Source organism: Crinia signifera, chromosome 3 (genome assembly GCF_055691185.1).
Source record: "Crinia signifera chromosome 3, ASM5569118v1, whole genome shotgun sequence".
Lineage (NCBI taxonomy): Eukaryota > Metazoa > Chordata > Amphibia > Anura > Myobatrachidae > Crinia > Crinia signifera.
The window spans coordinates 279,739,008-279,759,492 of NC_139219.1; the positions used below are offsets into that span (position 1 = coordinate 279,739,008).

General features: G+C 42.1%; 1 protein-coding gene across 1 annotated transcript in view; it reads right to left on the bottom strand.

The window, feature by feature from the left end:
- IWS1 (interacts with SUPT6H, CTD assembly factor 1) overlaps positions 1 to 20,485 on the bottom strand; it is a 30,405-nt gene that overhangs the window by 2,402 nt on the left and 7,518 nt on the right. The window contains exons 4-13 of the mRNA XM_083178236.1: positions 18,596 to 18,785; positions 17,079 to 17,136; positions 15,782 to 15,882; positions 15,488 to 15,638; positions 11,738 to 11,820; positions 11,356 to 11,485; positions 8,844 to 8,961; positions 1,998 to 2,109; positions 1,214 to 1,270; positions 287 to 398 (exon numbers count right to left, since the gene is read on the bottom strand). Of these exons, the coding sequence (XP_083034362.1) occupies positions 287 to 398; positions 1,214 to 1,270; positions 1,998 to 2,109; positions 8,844 to 8,961; positions 11,356 to 11,485; positions 11,738 to 11,820; positions 15,488 to 15,638; positions 15,782 to 15,882; positions 17,079 to 17,136; positions 18,596 to 18,785 (1,112 nt within the window). The remainder of the gene's footprint in view (positions 1 to 286; positions 399 to 1,213; positions 1,271 to 1,997; positions 2,110 to 8,843; positions 8,962 to 11,355; positions 11,486 to 11,737; positions 11,821 to 15,487; positions 15,639 to 15,781; positions 15,883 to 17,078; positions 17,137 to 18,595; positions 18,786 to 20,485) is intronic.

Sequence of the window (20,485 nt, forward strand, 5' to 3'; positions counted from 1 at the left end):
CAAATCGTCTCTTGTGCTTCTCCAGACGGGTTATGCCTTTCCGTGGTCCCCCAAACTGAACCAGGATCCCACCATATCATGACAGCAAAGAGTAAAGTAGGAAGTAAAAAAGGGTAAAGCAGAGTGTTAAGGAAATAGAAAGAGTAGAAACACGTTTCCTTAAAAACAGGAATACGAGCCCAACTTTAACCAAAACTAGACAATCAAGAGAACATTAAGAACAGTAAGAAGAAAAGTTAGAAGCGGACAACAGTGAGATGTGGTTATGTCTGATCATTGATCTTACCCGCGAGGACTCCATTTCCACATTCCACTTTGGACGGACCACATAATCTTTGTTGGAGGGAAGGGGGACACGAGCACGGGCACAGAAACCCGGGTCACCTGGCCGTAATGCCCTAAACAGAAAATGTCAAACTGCAGTTAAAGCCAACTTCATCTGGATAAATATAAGCTGTTTGTACACTTCTGAACATTTCTTTAACCTTGCAAAAAAAACAATTTGTATAGGTCTATATAGAGCTATCTATATCCTATATAATAAAAGGTTGATTGCGCCCGATGGAACAATTGCAGTGCTACACAGCCTCCAGCACCAACATTACTCTTATATTGTCCCCTTATTTTGTTGGGCTGGTAAAATTTTATACATATATATATATATTGGTTTTTTTTTTGTGTTTTCCATCCACTCAGCACCAAGTGCAGGAGACCACGTGGGGTCTTCCTGACATAGTATTTCTCATGAGAGACTGATACTACAGAAAATGGAGGCGTAGGGTAACAATGTATTCTTTATAATATATAAAAGTGAAGCTCTGTCTGTCTTTCTATACAAATCCACAATTTAAATTTTACATAAATTGCAAATCGAAATTCTAAATAGAAATTGCTGTAAATTACAAGATAGCACAAACCCACACAGAGTTATATAGCGACAGTAGCAGGATCCCCCCAGCAGCACAGACTATATCAGGAGATGCATAAAGTGCTGCGCTCCAATGTAAACGAACAACTAATGTTATTTATACTGTGTGTTTAATATTTAAAATTGATTTTTGTACACAAACATTCCTAAAATCCCGGGCAACGCCAGGTAATCCAGCTAGTAGTATAATAAAAGGAATATCAAATATGCTCTCAGCATCCTACAATAGATTCTGTATAAACAAACACATTGGAAATGTCGTTGAAAGGATGCAGCGGTACTTACTTCTCTTCTCCTGTCAGCACTTTGTCAAGGTCCCTGCGTGGTGTCTGACCTCCCGAACTAGAGCAGAGGGTACAAAATCAAGATCAATAATAAAACACTCAAAATAGTAATTACATGATTCTTCCTTATCAAATTATTCAGTACAGAAGTCTATACAATAAAAAAGAAAAAATCCCTTTATTTAAAATAAAAAGGCATGTGGCTAATCGCAAAATGTAGGAACATTTCATGGATATTCCTTACTCAACATTAACATGTTATTTCCTACATTAAAATTGCTTTCTTCAACATCGTAGTACTGTGCTGCCTTCTCTCAACAATATAACATTATAAAGCTAAGGTATATTGTACAGATTCTTTTAACACATTTTATTAGTTTAAATTCACTAAGCATATACCCAATAAATTCTGTTCATAAGATTTTACAATGAATTGTATCCTTCCAGAAGTTTGTGGTTACCACTTAATATCTCTAGCGTCCATTCTAGCACTCTTTCAAAACCCGAGCAGTTCCTCTTCCCTGTCCTGGGTGTCGCTTTCTGCTGTGGTGCTTTTAGCACAAGTCCAGTCTGCATATCATTGCTGAAATACAGTTCACACTGTGCTAGAAGCACGATAGCAGAGAGCGACACCCAGAGCAGGGAAGATTAACGGCACAGGTTTTGAAAGGTGCAGGGTGCTAGAATGGGCACTGATCTCTATTGTAATGACCTGTACACTGCCAGAGTAGGAGAACCTCCCAAATGTGTTACTTAATCGAGTTGTGTTACTGGGACATTTTTACTTGCTCAGTCTTCTGCGCTGTGGCATCTGCTCCAGATCCCTCTGCTCTCTCTCCTCTCTTGTCATCCCCTTGAAGTTGGAGCTCAATCCAAAAATAGGGCGTGACCATTCATCTGAAATTACAAAGATGCACTTACACCTACATTGACATGCACTCATTTGGGCTCGAACAACAAAAGAGGTTTAGAAGACCTGGGATTGGCAAGTGCATACACTTGCCAATAGCGACGGAGCAGAATGCCATCATTTGCAATGTCCTCCGACATCTTGCATGTAAGCGGTGGAGGATGCTGCCGATGATGCATGGCAGTGCCCATAATCAGAGACTTAATGCATACACATTAGAGAGCTAAAGATTTTCTTGTTTCAATCCACCTTATCATCTAGCGCAGGCATGTCCAAACTGTGGCCCTCCAGCTGTTGTGAAACTACCCATCCCAGCATGCCTTGCCATAGTTTTAACATTCCCCAAAAGCAAAACTGTGGCAAGGCATGATGGGACTTGTAGTTTCACAACAGCTGGAAGGCCATAGTTTGGACGGGTGTGGTATATGGTCCCGACAGTCATTAGCCCGAGGTTGAGATCCCAACTGGCCGGACTCAGACAGCGGGGCAAGCACAACAAAGCCCCTTGCGGGCTCACTGCGCTCGCCACCTACTCTATTCTCCCTCTATTGGGGTTGTGGACGCTCACGATGGAGAATAGCCGGTGGCCGTCGGGACCCAGAGTGTTGGGGTTTTGACTGTCGGGATCCAGACTGTCGGGAAACGGTCGGTCACCTGTTTGGACATGCCTGCGCTAGTGTGTACCTAGCTTTAGGATAAGGAAACTTTATACTAAATTAACAAATATCTCAGAAGTTGTACAACCACCAACGTTAAATGGAAAGAGACCAACAATCTTTTTTTTTCCCCTACTGACCCGAGAGACAATTTCTGAAGTCTCATATACTCAAAAAGCTTTTAATGGTGATGTCCAATGTAGGTAATAGGAATCAAATTTTATTCGCTTGCTATTTGCAATATTTTTTGCCTTTGGGATAAGCAAAATAAACCAGGAAAAAAAAGTGCCACTATTGGCACATTGGAGGGTGCTGCGAGGGACGCTGGCATTTTTAGCGGATAATTTAAGGATCTCTCACAGCAACATTGGAAAAGTGCGAATTATAACTCACCGATAATTCCTTTTCTTGTTAGAGATCCCATGGCAGCCATAACACTGGGATATCCTCCCTTCTCCTAGTTCAGACAGAATGTTTTTCAGGGACCGCCCACCTTGGGTATAATAGCCTCCTCCTCCCTCTCCTCTGTGTCTTTCGTTTGTCTCCGTTTCCATCGGTTTCTGAAAAACACATATATCTGGGAGGGATCTAGATGGCTGCCATGGGATCTCTAACAAGAAAAGGAATTATCGGTGAGTTATAATTCGCACTTTTCTTTTACGATCCCCATGGCAGCCATAACACTGGGACATACCCAAGCTCACAAAAAAATGGGAGGGAGACCATGATATATGCAGTTAAGATTTATTACTCTCATCAGTTAGCTTTCACTGACAGAGCTTCATTTAACACATGGTTCCCAAAGTGGGCAGTTGTTATATCCAGGGCATAATGCTTCGAGAACGTATGGGGCGATGACCATGTTGCCGCCAGGCAAATGTCCTTCACCGACGCTTTGGCCTTCTTAGCCCATGACGTTGAGATTGCCCTAGTAGAGTGTGCCTTTATGATAGAAGGTACTACTTTATCCTCGTGTTGATAGGCGTAGATTATTACTTCTCTGACCCATCTAGAGATGGTCTGTTTGGCTGGACATAAGCCTTTCCTCGGACCCTCTGGGATAATGAATAAATGGTTTGTCTTCCTTATGCTGGCCGTTCTCTCTTTGTACGTGGATATAGCTCGCACCAAGTCTAGCATATGCAAAGTCTCTTGCTCCTCATTTTCTGGTTCTGGGAAGAAACTCGGCAATATTATATCCTGGCTCAGGTGGAAAGAAGATATAACCTTTGGAAGGAAGTTCGGGTTTGTTCTTAAAACCACCCTGTCTGGGAAGATGACTAAGTAGGGTTCTTCAATCCATAAGGCCTGCAGTTCTCCAATCCTCCTTGCCGACGTTACTGCAATGAGAAATACCACCTTCCACACCAGGAATTTCATCGGAATCTCTGATAAAGGTTCAAACGGTTCTTTAGCCAGAATTTGTAATACTAGGTTCAAATCCCAGGGAGCTACTAGAGATCTTACAGGTGGACGCAACTTTCTCATGGCTCTAGAGAATCTCTTGACCATCTTCTCCTCCGCCAGACTACGGTCCAGAAGAATACTTAGAGCTGAGATTTGTGACTTAATCGTAGCTGTTGCTAGGCCCATCTTGAAGCCGTCCATCAGGAACTGTAGCACTTTTGAAGTTGGTATTTCGTGGAATTCTTCCTTAAAGCTTCCCCAGCTTAGGAATTTTAGCCAAGTTTTATAGTAGACTAACGATGACACTTTCTTCCTGGCTTCCAAAATCATCCCCACTACTTGGTTGGATAGATTGTACCTCTTCAGAACCTTCCGCTCAATTTCCACACCTTTAAGGAAAATATAGCTGGATCTGGATGACAGATTGGCCCTTGCATCAGCAGGTTGGTCTGTACTGGTATACTCCATGGCTCTTGTATCCTCATGTTGAGTACCTTTGAGAACCACGGTCTTCTGGGCCAGTCCGGCAGGACGATAATCACCTCCACCCTGTCTTCTGCTACTTTCTTCAGAACCTTGCTTATCATTGGGATGGGGGGAAACACATATCCCAGCCTGAATTTCCATTTTATCGAAAAGGCATCCATAGCTAGGGCTTGTGGGTGATAGAATTTGGAGCAGAAGTTCTTCACCTTTCTGTTGCCAAACGTCGCCATGAGATCTATCTCTGGGAGACCAAATCTTGTCACAATTGAGTTGAATGTTGTTCTGCTTATCTCCCATTCTCCGGGAAGCACCTCCCTGCGACTTAGGAAGTCTGCCAGTACGTTTTCCGATCCCGGAATGTATACCGCTGATATTGACTGAAGATTCGCCTCTGCCCAAACCAGAATTTTCTCTGAGACCATCATCAGTCTCCTTGCTCTTGTGCCCCCCTGGTGGTTCAAGTATGAAACTACAGTCTTGTTGTCTGACATGACCCTCAGGTGCGAACCTTGAATGACTTGGGACAGCTTCTCTATCGATCTCCAGACCGCCAGTAACTCCCTCACATTGGAGGATCTCTGACTCTCTTCTGTCGACCAGGTTCCCTGAACAGATCTTGATTGAAGGTGGGCACCCCAGCCCAACATACTTGCGTCTGTTGTCAGAATTAGGTATTCCGGGTTTTCCAGGTTTGTGTACTTTGCTTCCAGACCCCTTGTCCACCACAGCAGCGACCTCTTTGTTTTGTCGTGTAGGGACACAAGTTGCTTTTCGCTGTTCTTGTCTCTTGAATAGTGAAGAAACTGCCACTGGAGAGTTCTCATTCTCCATTGGGCCCACGGTATTATCTGGATGCACGACGCCATCATGCCCAGTAGCTGGAACACCTGACACAAAGGAGATCTCTTCTTTAGAAACAGAGACTTTGCTAAGTGATGGATTCTTACACACCTCTCCACTGACAAGGCTACTGTGAACTTTCCAGTGTCTATTCTCAAACCTAGAAACTGTATCTTTTGACACGGGACCAGCTGGCTCTTCTCTAGGTTGACCACCCATCCGTGCCTCTGAAGGAAATTGATAGTTGTCTCGATATCTTTTTGCACCCTTTCCTTGGATTCTCCCGTCACCAGAAGGTCGTCCAGGTATGGCCAGATCTGGATCTGCTGTTGTCTCAGTTCCGCCATTAGGGTTACCAACACCTTTGTGAAGACTCTGGGCGATGTCTTGAGGCCAAAGGGAATGCATGTAAATTGGAAGTGACTCCCCATTACCGAAAATCGGAGAAACCTTCTGTCTCGATGACACACTGGCACATGGTAGTAGGCATCTCGCAAGTCTATTGACGCTAAGAACTCGCCTTTCTTCAGCCCCCATCATAATCGATCTCACACATTCCATACGGAATTTCAGAGTCTTTACCCATGTGTTGAGGTCTCTCAGATCCAAGATGGTCCTGAAGCCACCTGTGCTCTTTTTCACTAAAAACAGGTTCGAGTAGAACCCTTTCCTCCTTTGAATTTCTGGTACTGTTTCTATAGCTTCTATTTCCAGCAACTGCTGGATCTTCAATAGTAGCTCTTTTCTTTGTCTTATGTCTTTCGGAGTCTTTGAGACCAGGAACCTGTTGCAATAGGGTACCTTCATAAATTCTATCCTGTACCCGTTGTTGACAATGTCCAGGACCCATCTGTCCCTTATGGTCTCTCTCCAGATCTCCGCAAACCTTAATAATCTTGCTCCCACCTTCAGTGGATAGTCATGACCTTCCCCCTCTCCGAAAGGACTGGCGGAAAGTTTGTCTGGATGTACTGGCGGTGCCTCTTCTGAAGAACGGCCGCCCCGGCCTGTAGCTCTTCGCATCTCTATAACTCTGTTTGCCAACATTCGGAATAGGGAATTTATTTCTTTTGTCTTGGGGTAACCTGGTCGATTTCCCCCCAGACAGTTTCTGGATCATATTGTCCAGTTTAGACCCAAACAAGTAGGTACCTTCAAATGGGAGCGTAATCAGTCTATTCTTAGACCCTGCGTCCGCACTCCATGGCTTCAGCCATAAGGCTCGCCTTGCCGAAACGCCCGCTGCCATAGTTTTTGCTGCCAATGAGACTGTATCTAGAGAGGATTCGCATAAATATTCTATGCCCTTTTGCATGATCTCCACACTCTTGATCAAGTATTGTTTTGAAATACGCTCCTCAACGTCCGTATGCAAGTTAGTTGACCACAGCCTAAGCGCTCTCACCACCGATGCTGTAGCCACACTCGCCTTGAGAGATGTAGCAGCTGTAGCATGTATCTTGCGTAAAGCGTTCTCCATCTTTCTGTCCATAGGATCCCTAAACGTTGCGCCATCTTCTACTGGGATTGTGGTTTTGGATACAATCTCGGCTACCGCACCATCCACTTTAGGGACCAGACACCAATTGAGGAGCTCCTCATCCTTATATGGATACATTTTCTCTAATCTATTATTTGTACCTGTTCTTTTATCGATGTTAGACCATTCCTTGGTTATCAAGTCCCTAATCATTTTATGTACTGGGAAGCACCTGTTCTTTTTAGGTTTGTCTTGGAACAGTGGATTATCCTCCTCCGTGTCCACTGGCTCTTTAAAGTTCATTGCTTTGTAAATCTTTTTTAGCAAATTTTCTACTATCTCCAAATTAAATGACCTGGAATCCTCAATTTCCCCAGGTTCATCCTCAGAATCCTCCTTTTCTACGACTTCAGTTGGATAATCATCTACTTCTTGTGATAACTCTGCTTGCTCTCTGGATCTTTTAGGATTTTGACTTTGTACAAACTCCTCCTTGGACACAAATGAATTTTTCATCCATTCCATCAAGTTTTTTAATACATCCGTCTGTTCCACTTGTTTAGTGATTTTTGACTGGGTTTGCAAGCATTTTCCACACACTGTGGCTTTGTCCACAGATGAGAATAACATGTCACAGGTCATGCAAGTACATGACACAACTTTCTTCTTTGCAGTCCTCTTTTTAGGCACCGGTGAAGAAGGCACACTATAATAAAAAGGATAATTACTATCTAAGCTTAAATAAACAATCTAATGCCCATAAAAACCAGGGTTACCTCAATTGGGCATCAACAGGCTTAGGGGAAGAAGGTAGATCCATCTCTGACCAGCCTAGCAGACTCCTGACACGAGTGACAGTCTGCTGGCAATACAGGTTTAAATAGCGCGCTTTAACCCTGCGCTCTCCTCTCTGGCCGCTCAAAGCATAGCCATGTGGAACCAATATATCCAGCCGAGTACCCGGGGGATGTTTTAGCCCGTGCACCTGTGAGCGCGCTGGGCGGAAGTGCGGCATCAGCGTGTTTCCGCCCCTTCTGCCTGCGGCGTTTGCTACAAGTCCTACTGCCGCTATGACTGCTGTAAGCCAGCCACCTCCAGACTCTGCTGCGCCTCTGCCACAGCTCCTATCTGAGCCCAGCAAGAGACCGCTCCGTCTTCTCCCTGCGCGCGCGCCGGCGCACTACAGGTACCAAACAGCGCTGTTATGCTGGCAGTTTGTTTTCTAGGCAGGTATACTTAGCTGTACGGCAGGACCCAGTCCACACTCCTTTCAGCTCCTCTTCTTCCCGGGCAGCTACCCGTCAGCTGAGGCTGATTCTGAGGCACCCGCTCAAACAAATAAAATACCCTGTACTGTCTAACTAACGGAGACAGAAAGAAAAGACACAGAGGAGAGGGAGGAGGAGGCTATTATACCCAAGGTGGGCGGTCCCTGAAAAACATTCTGTCTGAACTAGGAGAAGGGAGGATATCCCAGTGTTATGGCTGCCATGGGGATCGTAAAAGAAAAGGAGGTGTAATCTTAACCTTTGGAGGGCCAAGTCTCCAGCTGAAATAGTGTTTTATAAAGAATGCTCATAGCACACCCCCAATTTCAGAAGTAACAGGAAACGGTCTCCTCTAAACAAAATGAAGGCAACAGATGGAACAAAAAGGTTAAATAAGACTTGTCGGCTAAAAAAAAAAAAAAAAGTAGTCCAAGAAGCACCAAACTTTATCTTTACTAAGATGAAATGCGCTAGAAGCATAAAGAGAATTATTTTTAACATCAGCCTTTGGTCCCGAGATAGCTCAAAGCAGAGGAAAAACAATAATATATTTGATAAGCAGCATGCACATAAGAGATACATACTAATTAGCTTTCCAGCAATATCCTTGTTGGGTCGGGACTCTTTCGGGTGTTTGTATAAATACATAACCGCTCTGCCAATGCCGCTGTGCTTTAATGTCTCTTGGCTCACACTGGGCAGCTGAAGGTAAAGGGAAAAAAAATTAGTTATATCACGCCCGCTGATATAGGATTAATGCCACCTGTGACAGGAGTCACATGAAAAATAAGAAACTGACTTTTGCAGTCATTTGTTCATTTACTTGTATATGTTAGTGGATGTCCGGCTAAATAAAAGGAATTATTTCCCAAATCTTGTTTCCCAAATCTGCTGATTTTTCACTGTTTTTTAATTGTTATTAAAATATATTGCACCATGATATATTTTTTCCTATCCTTTTGAGTGAATGCACCATTAAGGAGGATAAGAAGTGGAGTCCATTGGTGACTGTGTATGTCCCTCAACCAAGCGCATTTGTTTACCATAAAATGTAGCCAATTTTATTGGTACGGGTCATTAATATTTAAGTAATTTATTAATGCCAGTGTTTTAATCATACAGTATCACACTATAGTAGATTTTCTTTTTTTTCTTTTTGGGTGTTACCATCTTAGATCATTCCATCCCCCCAAAATCCCATCTAGCGCCTAGGAAACCCTCCAATATCTGTTTTTGTGGTATTGTATATATTGTTTGAAGTGGTTCTTCAATTATTTGGCTGTGTGACGAAGAATGCTTGTTAGCGCACGATACATTGTGCTGAACCCATTTTTGTTTAGTTAAAATAATTAATTGGTGCAAACAAACAAAAAATTAAACAGACTCTTAGGGGGGGGGGGTATTTAATCACCCGCAGCCATCTCCCAATGGGGGGAGATGGCTGCGGGGCCCTATTCAATGCTGTCTTCCCCAACATTAAACAGGGTATCTCGGCAGAAAGAGCGTGACTTCACAAGCAGTCGGGCTCATTCTGCCAAGAACGGCCGGGAAGTGACGAGCTCCCGGCCGCAGCTTGCGGCCACGCCCCCTTCTTGTCCCGCTGCAGGCGGGAAATTGAACCCGCCTGCTTGTTCTTGGTCGAGCAGACCGAGAATGGGACAGGGTCATGGCAGTCGGGCCAGCTCGACAGCCGTGACCCCAGATAGAATGCCCCCCTTTGTTGTTCCTTCTAGATTTATTAAGCGTGTATTGGAAGATATGGATATAAAAAGCTCAGGCAGGAGTTTTGGCAATTGAAAATGTGTGACAAAAAAAGTGTGAAACGCCTCAATCTCTATACATAGTCTTCATGCTAGGGCCTAGGCTGTTTTAAAGTCAGAAGAAAAGGGGCATAGGTTGGATTATTTAGTGCCTAGTGAGGCCCCTTATTTCATACAGCACATTAACTGACTGGAGGCTTAGCAAAACCCTGGGAGACCGTACTGATCGCCTCTACATTTAACGCCACCAAACGAAAGTAACATAGCATGTAATATAATAATGCAGGTACAGTATTAACATAGGTCTCATACTAAAACATTAATATACTAAATATTTTCTATACATATTACATGTTAGCACACCACGCCTACAAACTTTTGACACAAGTTATCTCTTACCTATACACACTAAAGTACGTATTCGCTACAGTAAACCTGTCACCCTGTGATGATTAACTCTTTCAGTGCCAACGTTGCTGTGAGAGATCCTCAAAATATAACAATGAGCGGCGCCGCTCACAGCGTCTCTTCTTTTAGTATAAATAAATACAAATACAGCCAAGTCAATTCATTGAAGTTTATTTAAAATATTGCACCCAAAGAAAGAACAGTTGCTGTGAGTGACGCTGGCATTTTGGAACGGATGTTTTGGGGGTCTCTCACAGCAACGTTGGCACTCAAAGGGTTAAGACAGACAAGAAATGGCAAAACCCATTATTCATCCTCTAAAACTCGATACTGTGAGCACAGCTTCTCAACAAACATACAAGGATAGTTCATTAAGTGTAATGAGGTCAGATACACTATGGAGAATTGCCAGCCTACGGAAGGGGGCTCGCGTGCCCCGTTCCAACGGAGCTCTCTGCCGCCTCCGCGCACCCCTCCCCTAACCATGCCCATTTACCTGAAGCAGAGACGGGCAGGGTTTCTGCTCCCTGCCTCTGAGAGACTGGGATGCGCATCCCAGTCAGATGGAGAACCTCTCCACCGGCAATCGCCAGTGGGGGCATTCTGGCACTTCCCGGCGCTGCATGAGAGGCGCTCCATCTGAAGGTTAACCTCCCCTATGAAATATAAATTCCATCAATTTAGCATTCCGTCATAAAAGGAGCAAAGTAGAGTCTACCACAATTTACTAAGTTATAAACACATATAGCCTGTGTGATGAGGGGGGCAAGTGTGCTCCATCTCAAACCCGAATACAGCTTGCGATTGGAGTATGACCTGATTCCATCTACTAGCAACAAAGAGCCTGCAAGTCTTGTCCAGTGCATCCACCCAGTTTATTGGGTGCACCATTTAGCTCTGCAGAGAATGCTCAGGCTTACATTCTTACCTCTTGTAGTATCTTCAGCAGTTCCTCCCTGATTTTTAGAGCTGGCAAGCTTCGATCAGGGAGAGGAGTGAGCCATTCTTTAATTGCAGACATTACCCCACTGTCGATGAAGGTTTCTTTCAAATCTTGTCTGTTGAACAGATAGTCACAAAGTTATTAGGCTTATGTAGATAAATTGATAACATCTGTAAAATATACATACTGTAGCATTTCTCTCTAAATTGTTAGTTAAAAGCTAGGTGATTTGTGAAATCTGTTTTGGATCATGGATCTGGTCTCTTACATAACCCATGATTTTTGGTCCCTAGGGTTCACAAGGTGTCTATATAAGGAAAAGCCTATGTTCCACTATTATGCAATTGCTGAACGTGGAAATTCTTACTTTTTGAGATGCATTACTACAGTGGGAAGGAGGGTTAATTTTTTCAGTGCGGGCTTCTTGGTGGAGTTCAGGTTCCTATCCTCCTGTAACAAAAGAAGAGGCGTTAACCTATTATCCAAAACATATGCTATTTGGGTTAATCAGCATTTCAGATTTCAACTCCAATGAGAAGAAAAAATATACTCCTGGGCGCTCCTCCTTTGGACACAATATGAGAAAAGCAAAGGCAAAAGGGAAATACTTAAAACAATACTCCCCTTTCACACTTTTGTGTGGATTTTTCAGACTTCAATCCTTTCAACAAAATTAATAAGCTAGCTTGATAAACACCACCCAGACATTTTAAAGAAACCTTTATACATCTGATATAACATCTATTATAGTGAGTGGGGTGCACCACCTGTCCATCCGCTATACATAGTTACATAGTTACATAGTAGGTAAGGCTGAAAAAAGACTTGCGTCCATCTAGTTCAACCTGGTATAGATATCCATTGCTGATTTGGTAGGTTCTGGTATTTTACAGACAAATTATATTTCTTATTTGTACCCATGGATGTTTTTCTCCAGTAAATGTTTGTCCAACTTTGCCTTGAACGCATTTAATGAGCCAGCCATTACCACCTCTCTGGGAAGAGAGTTCCAGAGTTTGACTGTTCTGACCGTAAAGAAATTCTTTCTACTAGCTGAATGAAATCTTTTTTCTTCTAATCTATACTCATGCCCTCGCGTCCTAGATTCCTTTCTAGTAGAAAATAGGGTGTGTGACAGTTCCTTATATTGGCCCTTGATATACTTGTACATGTTGAGCAAGTCCCCCCTTAAACGTCTCTTTTCTAATGTAAAAAGTCCCAAATTGCTTAATCTCTCCCCGTAGCTTAAATTCTCCATTCCCCTAATAAGCTTTGTTGCTCGCCTTTGGACTTTTTCTAATTCTATGATGTCCTTTTTATAGTGTGGGGCCCAGAACTGTACTCCATACTCTAGGTGAGGTCTCACCAATGCTTTATATAGTGGCATAATTACCCTTGAGTCCCTAGTTTCCATTCCCCTCTTAATACATGCCAGAATTTTGTTGGCCTTTTTTGTAGCTACATTACAATGGGCACTACATCCTAGATTGCTGTCTATTTGGACTCCTAGATCCTTTTCAAGTATGGAATTCCCCAGTTCCTCTCCGCTAAGGTTGTAACTTGCACACTGGTTGTGTCTCCCAAGGTGCATAACCTTACATTTATCTACATTGAACCTCATCTTCCATTTTTTAGCCCACTCATCTAGAATTGCAAGATCATTTTGAAGCATGGTGACATCTTCTGGTGATTTGATGACTTTGCTAAGTTTTGTATCGTCCGCAAAGATGGATACATTGCTGAGTAACCCTATCCCAATATCGTTAATAAAAATGTTAAACAAAATGGGCCCCAAAACCGAGCCCTGGGGCACTCCACTTAGTACCGGTATCATATCTGATACGGCACCATTCACAACCACTCTTTGTTCTCTATTACATAGCCAATTCCCTACCCATCTGCAGATATTTTCACCCAATCCTAGGTTCTCCATTTTATTAATCAATCTCTTGTGTGGGACAGTATCAAATGCTTTAGCGAAATCTAGGAAAATCACATCTACAGCATTTCCATTATCGAGGTTTTTGCTAACCTCTTCATAGAACCCTAGTAGATTAGTTTGGCATGAACGATTTTTCACGAACCCATGTTGGTTAGTACTGAGTAGACGGTGATTATCTAAATATTCCTGGATACCATCCCTTAAAAATCCTTCAAATAGTTTACCCACAATTGATGTTAAACTAACGGGTCTGTAATTAGCGGGATCTTCCTTTTTTCCTTTTTTGAATATTGGCACTACCTCTGCTATTCTCCAATCTTTTGGTACTATACCTGACGATAGTGACTTGCTAAAAATATAATGTAGGGGGGTAGCTAGTTCATCCCTTAATTCCATTAATACCCTCGGATGAATCCCATCTGGCCCTGGTGACTTATTTGTTTTGAGTTTGCTTAGCCTCAGTATTATTTCCTTCGGCGTGAAATCCACAATGAGATCTGGCTTATTTGTCCCGTTTGTGGTAAATGTTCGTTCCACAGTCTGCTCTCCCTTAGTAAATACTGATGAGAAGAACTCATTTAACAGTTTTGCTTTTCCCTTGTCCTCAGTAACACTTTTTCCACTAGTATCAGTTAGTGGGCCTATGTTTTCCTTAATTAAACGTTTACTATTTATGTATTTAAAAAACTTCTTTGGGTTGGTTTTGCTTTCAGTGGCTATGCACTCTTCATATAATATTTTAGCTGCTTTGATTACCCCTTTACAAGTTTTGTTTGATTCTTTGTATTTTGCGAACGCCTCCTCATTCAAGTTATTTTTATAGAATTTAAAGGCTCTGGTTTTATTGTTGATAGCTGACCTTACTTCTTTGTCCAACCATGGTGGCTTTTTTTTGTTGAATTTACCTTTAATTACTTTAGGAATGTATTCAATAGTTAGTGAATCAAGCACCTTTTTTAGAGTATCCCACATTTCCTCTGCATTTTTTCCCTCCATAACCGTTTCCCACCCAATTCCTGTAAGGGCTTCCCTGAATAATTCAAAGTTCGCTTTTCTGAAGTTTAGTATTTTTGCAGATCCTTTTTGATGTAATTTACTGAAGTTGATTTCCAGTGAAACCATATGGTGATCACTATTCCCTAATTGTTCAATTACTTTTGTGTTTGAAACTAAGTCTGTGTTATTTGTTAATACTATGTCCAAGAGCGCCTCATCACGAGTTGGAGTTTCTACCGTTTGTGTAATAAACTGGTCTTTAAGTAAGCTTAAGAACCCATTGCTTCTTGCTGATTTACCTGTTTCGTTTTCCCAATCAATGTCGGGTAAATTAAAATCCCCCATGATTGATATGATTGATCCCCGAGTTCTGTGAAATATACCACATATTGTGTTTTCTTCTCTGTATTTTCATACAGAAACTAACGGAGAAACTGAAAAGCAAATGGAGGAAATTTTGTTGAAAGGATTGAAGTCGGAAAAATCCACACAAATGTGTGAAAGGGGAGTATTGTGTTAAGTATTTCCCTTTTTCCGTAGCTTTTCTCATATGGTGTCCAAAGGAGGAGCACCCAATTTTAGGGTATTTTTCTCTTTTCATTGCGGTTTCAATTTAGGGATCTAGGGGTAGATCCCCTGATACACAGATAGGCGAATTTCCAATTTCAGTAGCGTCATGTCATCCTTCAAACCTATTTTTCTTGCATTTGATTTTCAACTCCAGTATAGAATGCCCCCTTCCTATCTGATCAGGTTCACACACAGAATGATTGAGTAAACGATTAGCTAGCCTGTGAGATTAATTAAAGGGAAATAGGACAGATATTGTATTGGACACAATATATGTTACCCAAGGCCGGGGGGGGGGGGTGGTGTGTGTGTGTGTATGTATATCGGGAGCCGGAGAGGTAGGCAATGGTAGCTGCGATTGGGAGATTTAAAAATGTAAATTATAAATAAACGGGCAGCCATTGAGTGCCTGAGAAAGCTCTCTCAGCCAATCAGCAGCCACTGGGGGGGTAGACCTGGATTCTTGGCGCTGGAAGCGTTGATGGCTTCTTTATACCACATAAACCTTTTTTGCACAATATAAAGAGGAAATCTTATTGAAAAAAAAAAAGGTTATAAAAATGCAAGTTCACATACAGTGTTCAGATAGATTTCAAATAATCAACACACCTCTGCTGCCTCAGTCATCTTCATAATCATAGCATTCACAACATCATCTGCGTCGCTTATGAAAGTGCCCCCATCCCGATTCCGGCGCCGCTTACCGCTCATGTTCTTCTTTCTCTCTAACATTATTTCAAAGTCCGATTTGAAATCGTTCCTGAAAGAGATGCCCATCCAGAATATGATTAGTACTAATTGCACAGCGATTTGACCTATGATGCACAGCTCATGATGTCAAAGCGAGGGTCAACCATAATCAGAATATACACATTATATATATATATATATAATTTGACTTACATTTTACCAGAGTTCATATCGCCATCAGAGTCTGATTCTGCTGGGGCTGCTTGTTTTAAGGCCATTGACTTCTCGCCATCCAGATCTTCTTGATTAAAACCCTGCAAAACAAAGTACATTTAAGACTATAAAGGTAATGTATACTCTTGTGCCGCCCTCTTCCCATGCAACTAACATATTAAGGGACTGAAATGTCTAACCACAATGTGATGAATTGATCGTTTCCCTGTATAAATACACACATATATACACAATGTTTGAGAGCACAAAAGAAATTTACAATCAAATGCCTCAATGCACAATTTATATATATTTTTATTTATTAACAGTTTCTTATATAGCGCACACATATTCCTAGGGTTAATTTTGTTGGGAGCCATTTAGCCTACCAGTATTTTTGGGGATTGTGGGAGGAAGCCAGAGCACCCGGAGGAAACCCACGCAAGCACGGGGAGAATATACAAACTCCGCACAGTTAGAGCCATGGTGGGAATCGAACCCATGACCTCAGCGCTGTGAGGCAGTAATGCTAACCATTACATCATCGGTACTGCCCCATATAAAAAGATTAAGTTCTCTTTTTAATGGGGATATTCAATTAGCTGCAGTGGGGTTTTGCACCCCCCCCCCCCCCAAAAAAAAAAATATATATATTGGATAACACAATAATGACAATTTCTGGGAGGCATGTGTTATTGTGGATCTGCAGTCTGCTTCGCACACATTTGTGTTGCATAATCAGCAAAAAGTGCCAGCTTACGGAGGCTAATTGGATAGCCCTAGACAAATTCATTAGATGCAGGAAATTATCGGAGCTAATTGGATATCGCCCAATGTGTTAAGTCTGGTACACTTCCTTGTTTAGCTATATAGGCTGTAGAATTCTCAAGCCAATTCAGAGTCACAATATAATTTATCAGATGGTCACTGTAAAAGGTACATATATACACACTGTCTGTTTTTGCCCAGCATTTATTGGTAACGATGATTGGGAAAATAGCTGGGCTGAAAAACACTGTGCATACACAGTGAGCGTTTTTCGCCCGTTTTGGTGATTTTCCTAGGGGTGGGCGGCTTTCCATAGCAGGAAAGCCATCCAACCCCTCGCTCATCTGCTGGGCAGCTTTCGTGCTGAAAGCAAATCAGACGAGTAAACCAAGTTGCTTTCAGCTCAAAGTTGCCCAGTGTGTATGGGCCTTTACTTAAGCACATTATACATTAACATGTATTCACACCAGTTTACACTGAATTACAGGTAGGCCACCCCCTTATACAGAAATTAAACTTTTTTTTTTACCGTAAATTCCTCCTCCTCTTCATCACCAGATTCTCCAAAAATATCCGCAATTAGATTTCTAAAGAAAAAATGGAATCAATTATTTGCTTCAACAAACATACCTCTCAAAGTGGCAGCTAACCTCAGCTGCCCTCCCACTTCCCACACAGGGCACTCGCAGATGTAAGACCCCGAAACACAGTGCTTGTGCCCCTTACTCATGTAATGATACAGTGTGCAAGTGCCCCTTACTCACGGAATTCCTACAGTACTAGTGTCCCCTCATCTAATGTCCATAGGAGGCTGGGGGGGGTGTCTGTAGTTACATGGAAGATAAGCTGGGTGGAGTAGAAACTGGGGAGCTGCCAATTCAAGCTGCTGGCACCACTGCCTGTCATACAGATGGACAGGTGCAACGAGTAGGAAGGAGGGAGGGACCTGACACAAGGAGCCATGCGTCACGCTACTGTCCCCTATGCCTGTCAGACAGTTTGACACGTGCAGCGGAAGCAACGGCAGGGTAGCAGAGTGTGGAGAGCGACTGTTCAGTTCCACACTTACCTGCTTTGTATACCTCTGCTGAGTGAGTAGTGAAAGCCCTGATCCCAATGGATACATTTTTGAGGCAGGGACACACACATCGTAAGGTCAAAAAAGCTACTTCCATTATGGACAAATGATAAATCTAAAACATAATGGCTATATAGTATGTAAAGCTGTAGCTTTAATTTACAATAAGGAAACTGCCAAATAATAATAAAAAAAAAATCTAGAGATATAAACCTTTTCAGATAAAAATTAATTAAATAAATACAGTTGCAAGAAGCAACTGTCAGTCAGTCAGTGTCTGCTCAGCTAAGCAACCGGCAAAAAAACAACAACAAGTGTTGCATATCAAATTACCCAGTACAGACTCACAAAGCAGTTTTGTTACCTCGCTACTAAGACACTTTCCAGCGAAAAAGATGGGCAGAGCAGGTGACAACTCATTTGGAGCAAGTTGCACCTGCGCAGAATCCCAGTACTGTTTCAACTAATGCTTTTCAATTAGCCATGGGTGCGACTTCAACGTACAAGCATGGCAGCAGACAAAAAAGCTACACACAAAAAAACAAATGTTTCTCCAAAAAACTTAATTAACCATAATTCAGTTCATGGGAAACAGGAATAAATAATTAAATTAAACAGAATTAGTAACATTGTAAAGGTGAGCAGTTAAAAAACAACAGATATTACAAGCGAATCAGAATGCAAAAAAATGAACCTACGACTGCACGAAAAAAACGAATGGGATCATGGATAAATCCTCAATCCCATGTGTTATTGCGGCTCCAGCAGCTGTTTATCGGGGATTAAGCTTCGCATGAATAACCGATAAGTGCTGGCATCAGGGCTAATAGGATAGCCTCAGAGAATCTATTAGCAGCCGTAAAGTACTACTGCTAACAGCACATACCCCATAACGCTTCATCTATCCTACAAAAGGTCACTGAAGAAACAGCGCTGATGGCCTTTAGCAACATTTTAAAGCAACTTACTCCTCCTCATTTCCAGATTCACTGTCACTACCAAACAGTTTTTTGTCTGCGTTCTTCGGTTCTTCCTTTGTTTTCGCCCCATCTTCTCCTTCACTGTCAGATGACACAGTCTTTCTCTTAGGAGTTTTCTTGGAGGCGACATCACTGTCAGAGTCCTCCCCATCTGACAGGATCCGACTCTTTTTATTGGCTGTGGGAGAGATGGAGAACGATCAGGGAATGCCTATGTCCAAAAGAGGCTTAGTTATCACAGTCTCCGATATGATGGAAAATAAATATAGTCAATGAAATGTTTGGGTACTTTCAATGACAAATGTTTTTGCCTCAACAAGTCAACCAAATTGTTAAGATATGGTCCATTGAGCTGGTGGGTTTTATTTCATGCCTCAAGAAAAATACTAGATCATTTATGCAGGCAATACATAGGTTTCAATCAAAACTAAAACTACCTATTTACAATATAATACATACATATATATACATATATATATATATATATATATATATACACACATATATATATATATATATATATTGAAAACAGTTGAAATAAAAACTGAAATGTTGTCTTCAGCCATTGTTTGCTGAGCATCATTTGCACCTTCATCAAGCCCGAGTGCCGCACCACCTTCTTGTATATCTCCTCTTCTGTGAGGGCACTGGACAAAGTTACTTTCACATATTGGGAGTGCCGGACCACCGTACAATCAATCAATCTATCTATCTAATTTGTGCATTGGGAATAAGGGGTCAACCTTATTGACTTTTTTACTGGGTGACTAAAGTAATAGATCAAGGTGGGGCTGTAGGTGTAGCTTATCTAGACTTTAGTAAGGCTTTTGACACTGTCCCACATCCAGACTGTTAAATAAACTTGAAAGCTTGGGATTGGATTCTAAAATGGTTGAATGGATAAGATTTTAGTTGCAGGACAGAAAACAGAGAGTTGTAGTAAACGGAGTACAGTCAAAGGAGGGAAAGGTTACAAGTGGAGTACCCCAGGGATCTGTACTTGGATCAGTGCTTTTTAATATCTTTATTGGTGACAATGAAAATAGAAATGAGGGTAAATATGCCTTTTTTGCAGATGACACAAAGGTATGTCACACCAGGAGGGGTAAAACAAATGATTGACGATCTAGGTAGATTAGAGGAATAGTCAAGAGCATGGCAACTTCAGTTTAATGCCAAAAAATGCAAAATCATGCACTTGGGTCTCAAAAACCCAAAGGCTAAATATAGTATAAACGGCACTATAATGGAAACTACTGAGGAAGAGAAGGATCTAGGTGTCACTATTTCAGGGGACTTAAAGGCAGGTAGGCAACGCAACAAAGAAATGAAGAAGGCAAGTCAGATGCTTGGTTGCATAGGGAGAGGAATCAGCAGTAGAAAGAAGTAATAATGCCACTGTATAGGTCATTGGTACAGCCTCATCTAGAGTACTGTGTTCAGTTCTGGAGGCCAGCAGATGATCAGATTTCCCGGCATGCAGCAGCGCTCACCGCTCATCGCCGGGCCATACACATTGGGCTGCTTTGAGCTGAAAGACGCTCAAACCTGCGGTTTTAAGTGACTTTCAGCTCAAAGTGGCCCAGTGTGTGTATGGGCCTTAAAAGATCTTAATATGTATAGTTTAGAGAGCAGAGAAGGGAAGGGAAAGGGGGGACATGATAGAAACTTTGAAATATATATCAAGGGTTTTAACAAGGTACGGGTTTGAGACATTACTCACAAGAAGATGAGCAACAGAACACGAGGACATGCATTGAAACTAGAGGGAGGAAGATTCAGGGGAAATCTGTGGAAAAATTACTTCACGGAAAGAGCAGCAGATCTACCCATCAGAGGTGGTAGAGTTAAATACAGTAGAGCAATTTAAACATGCTT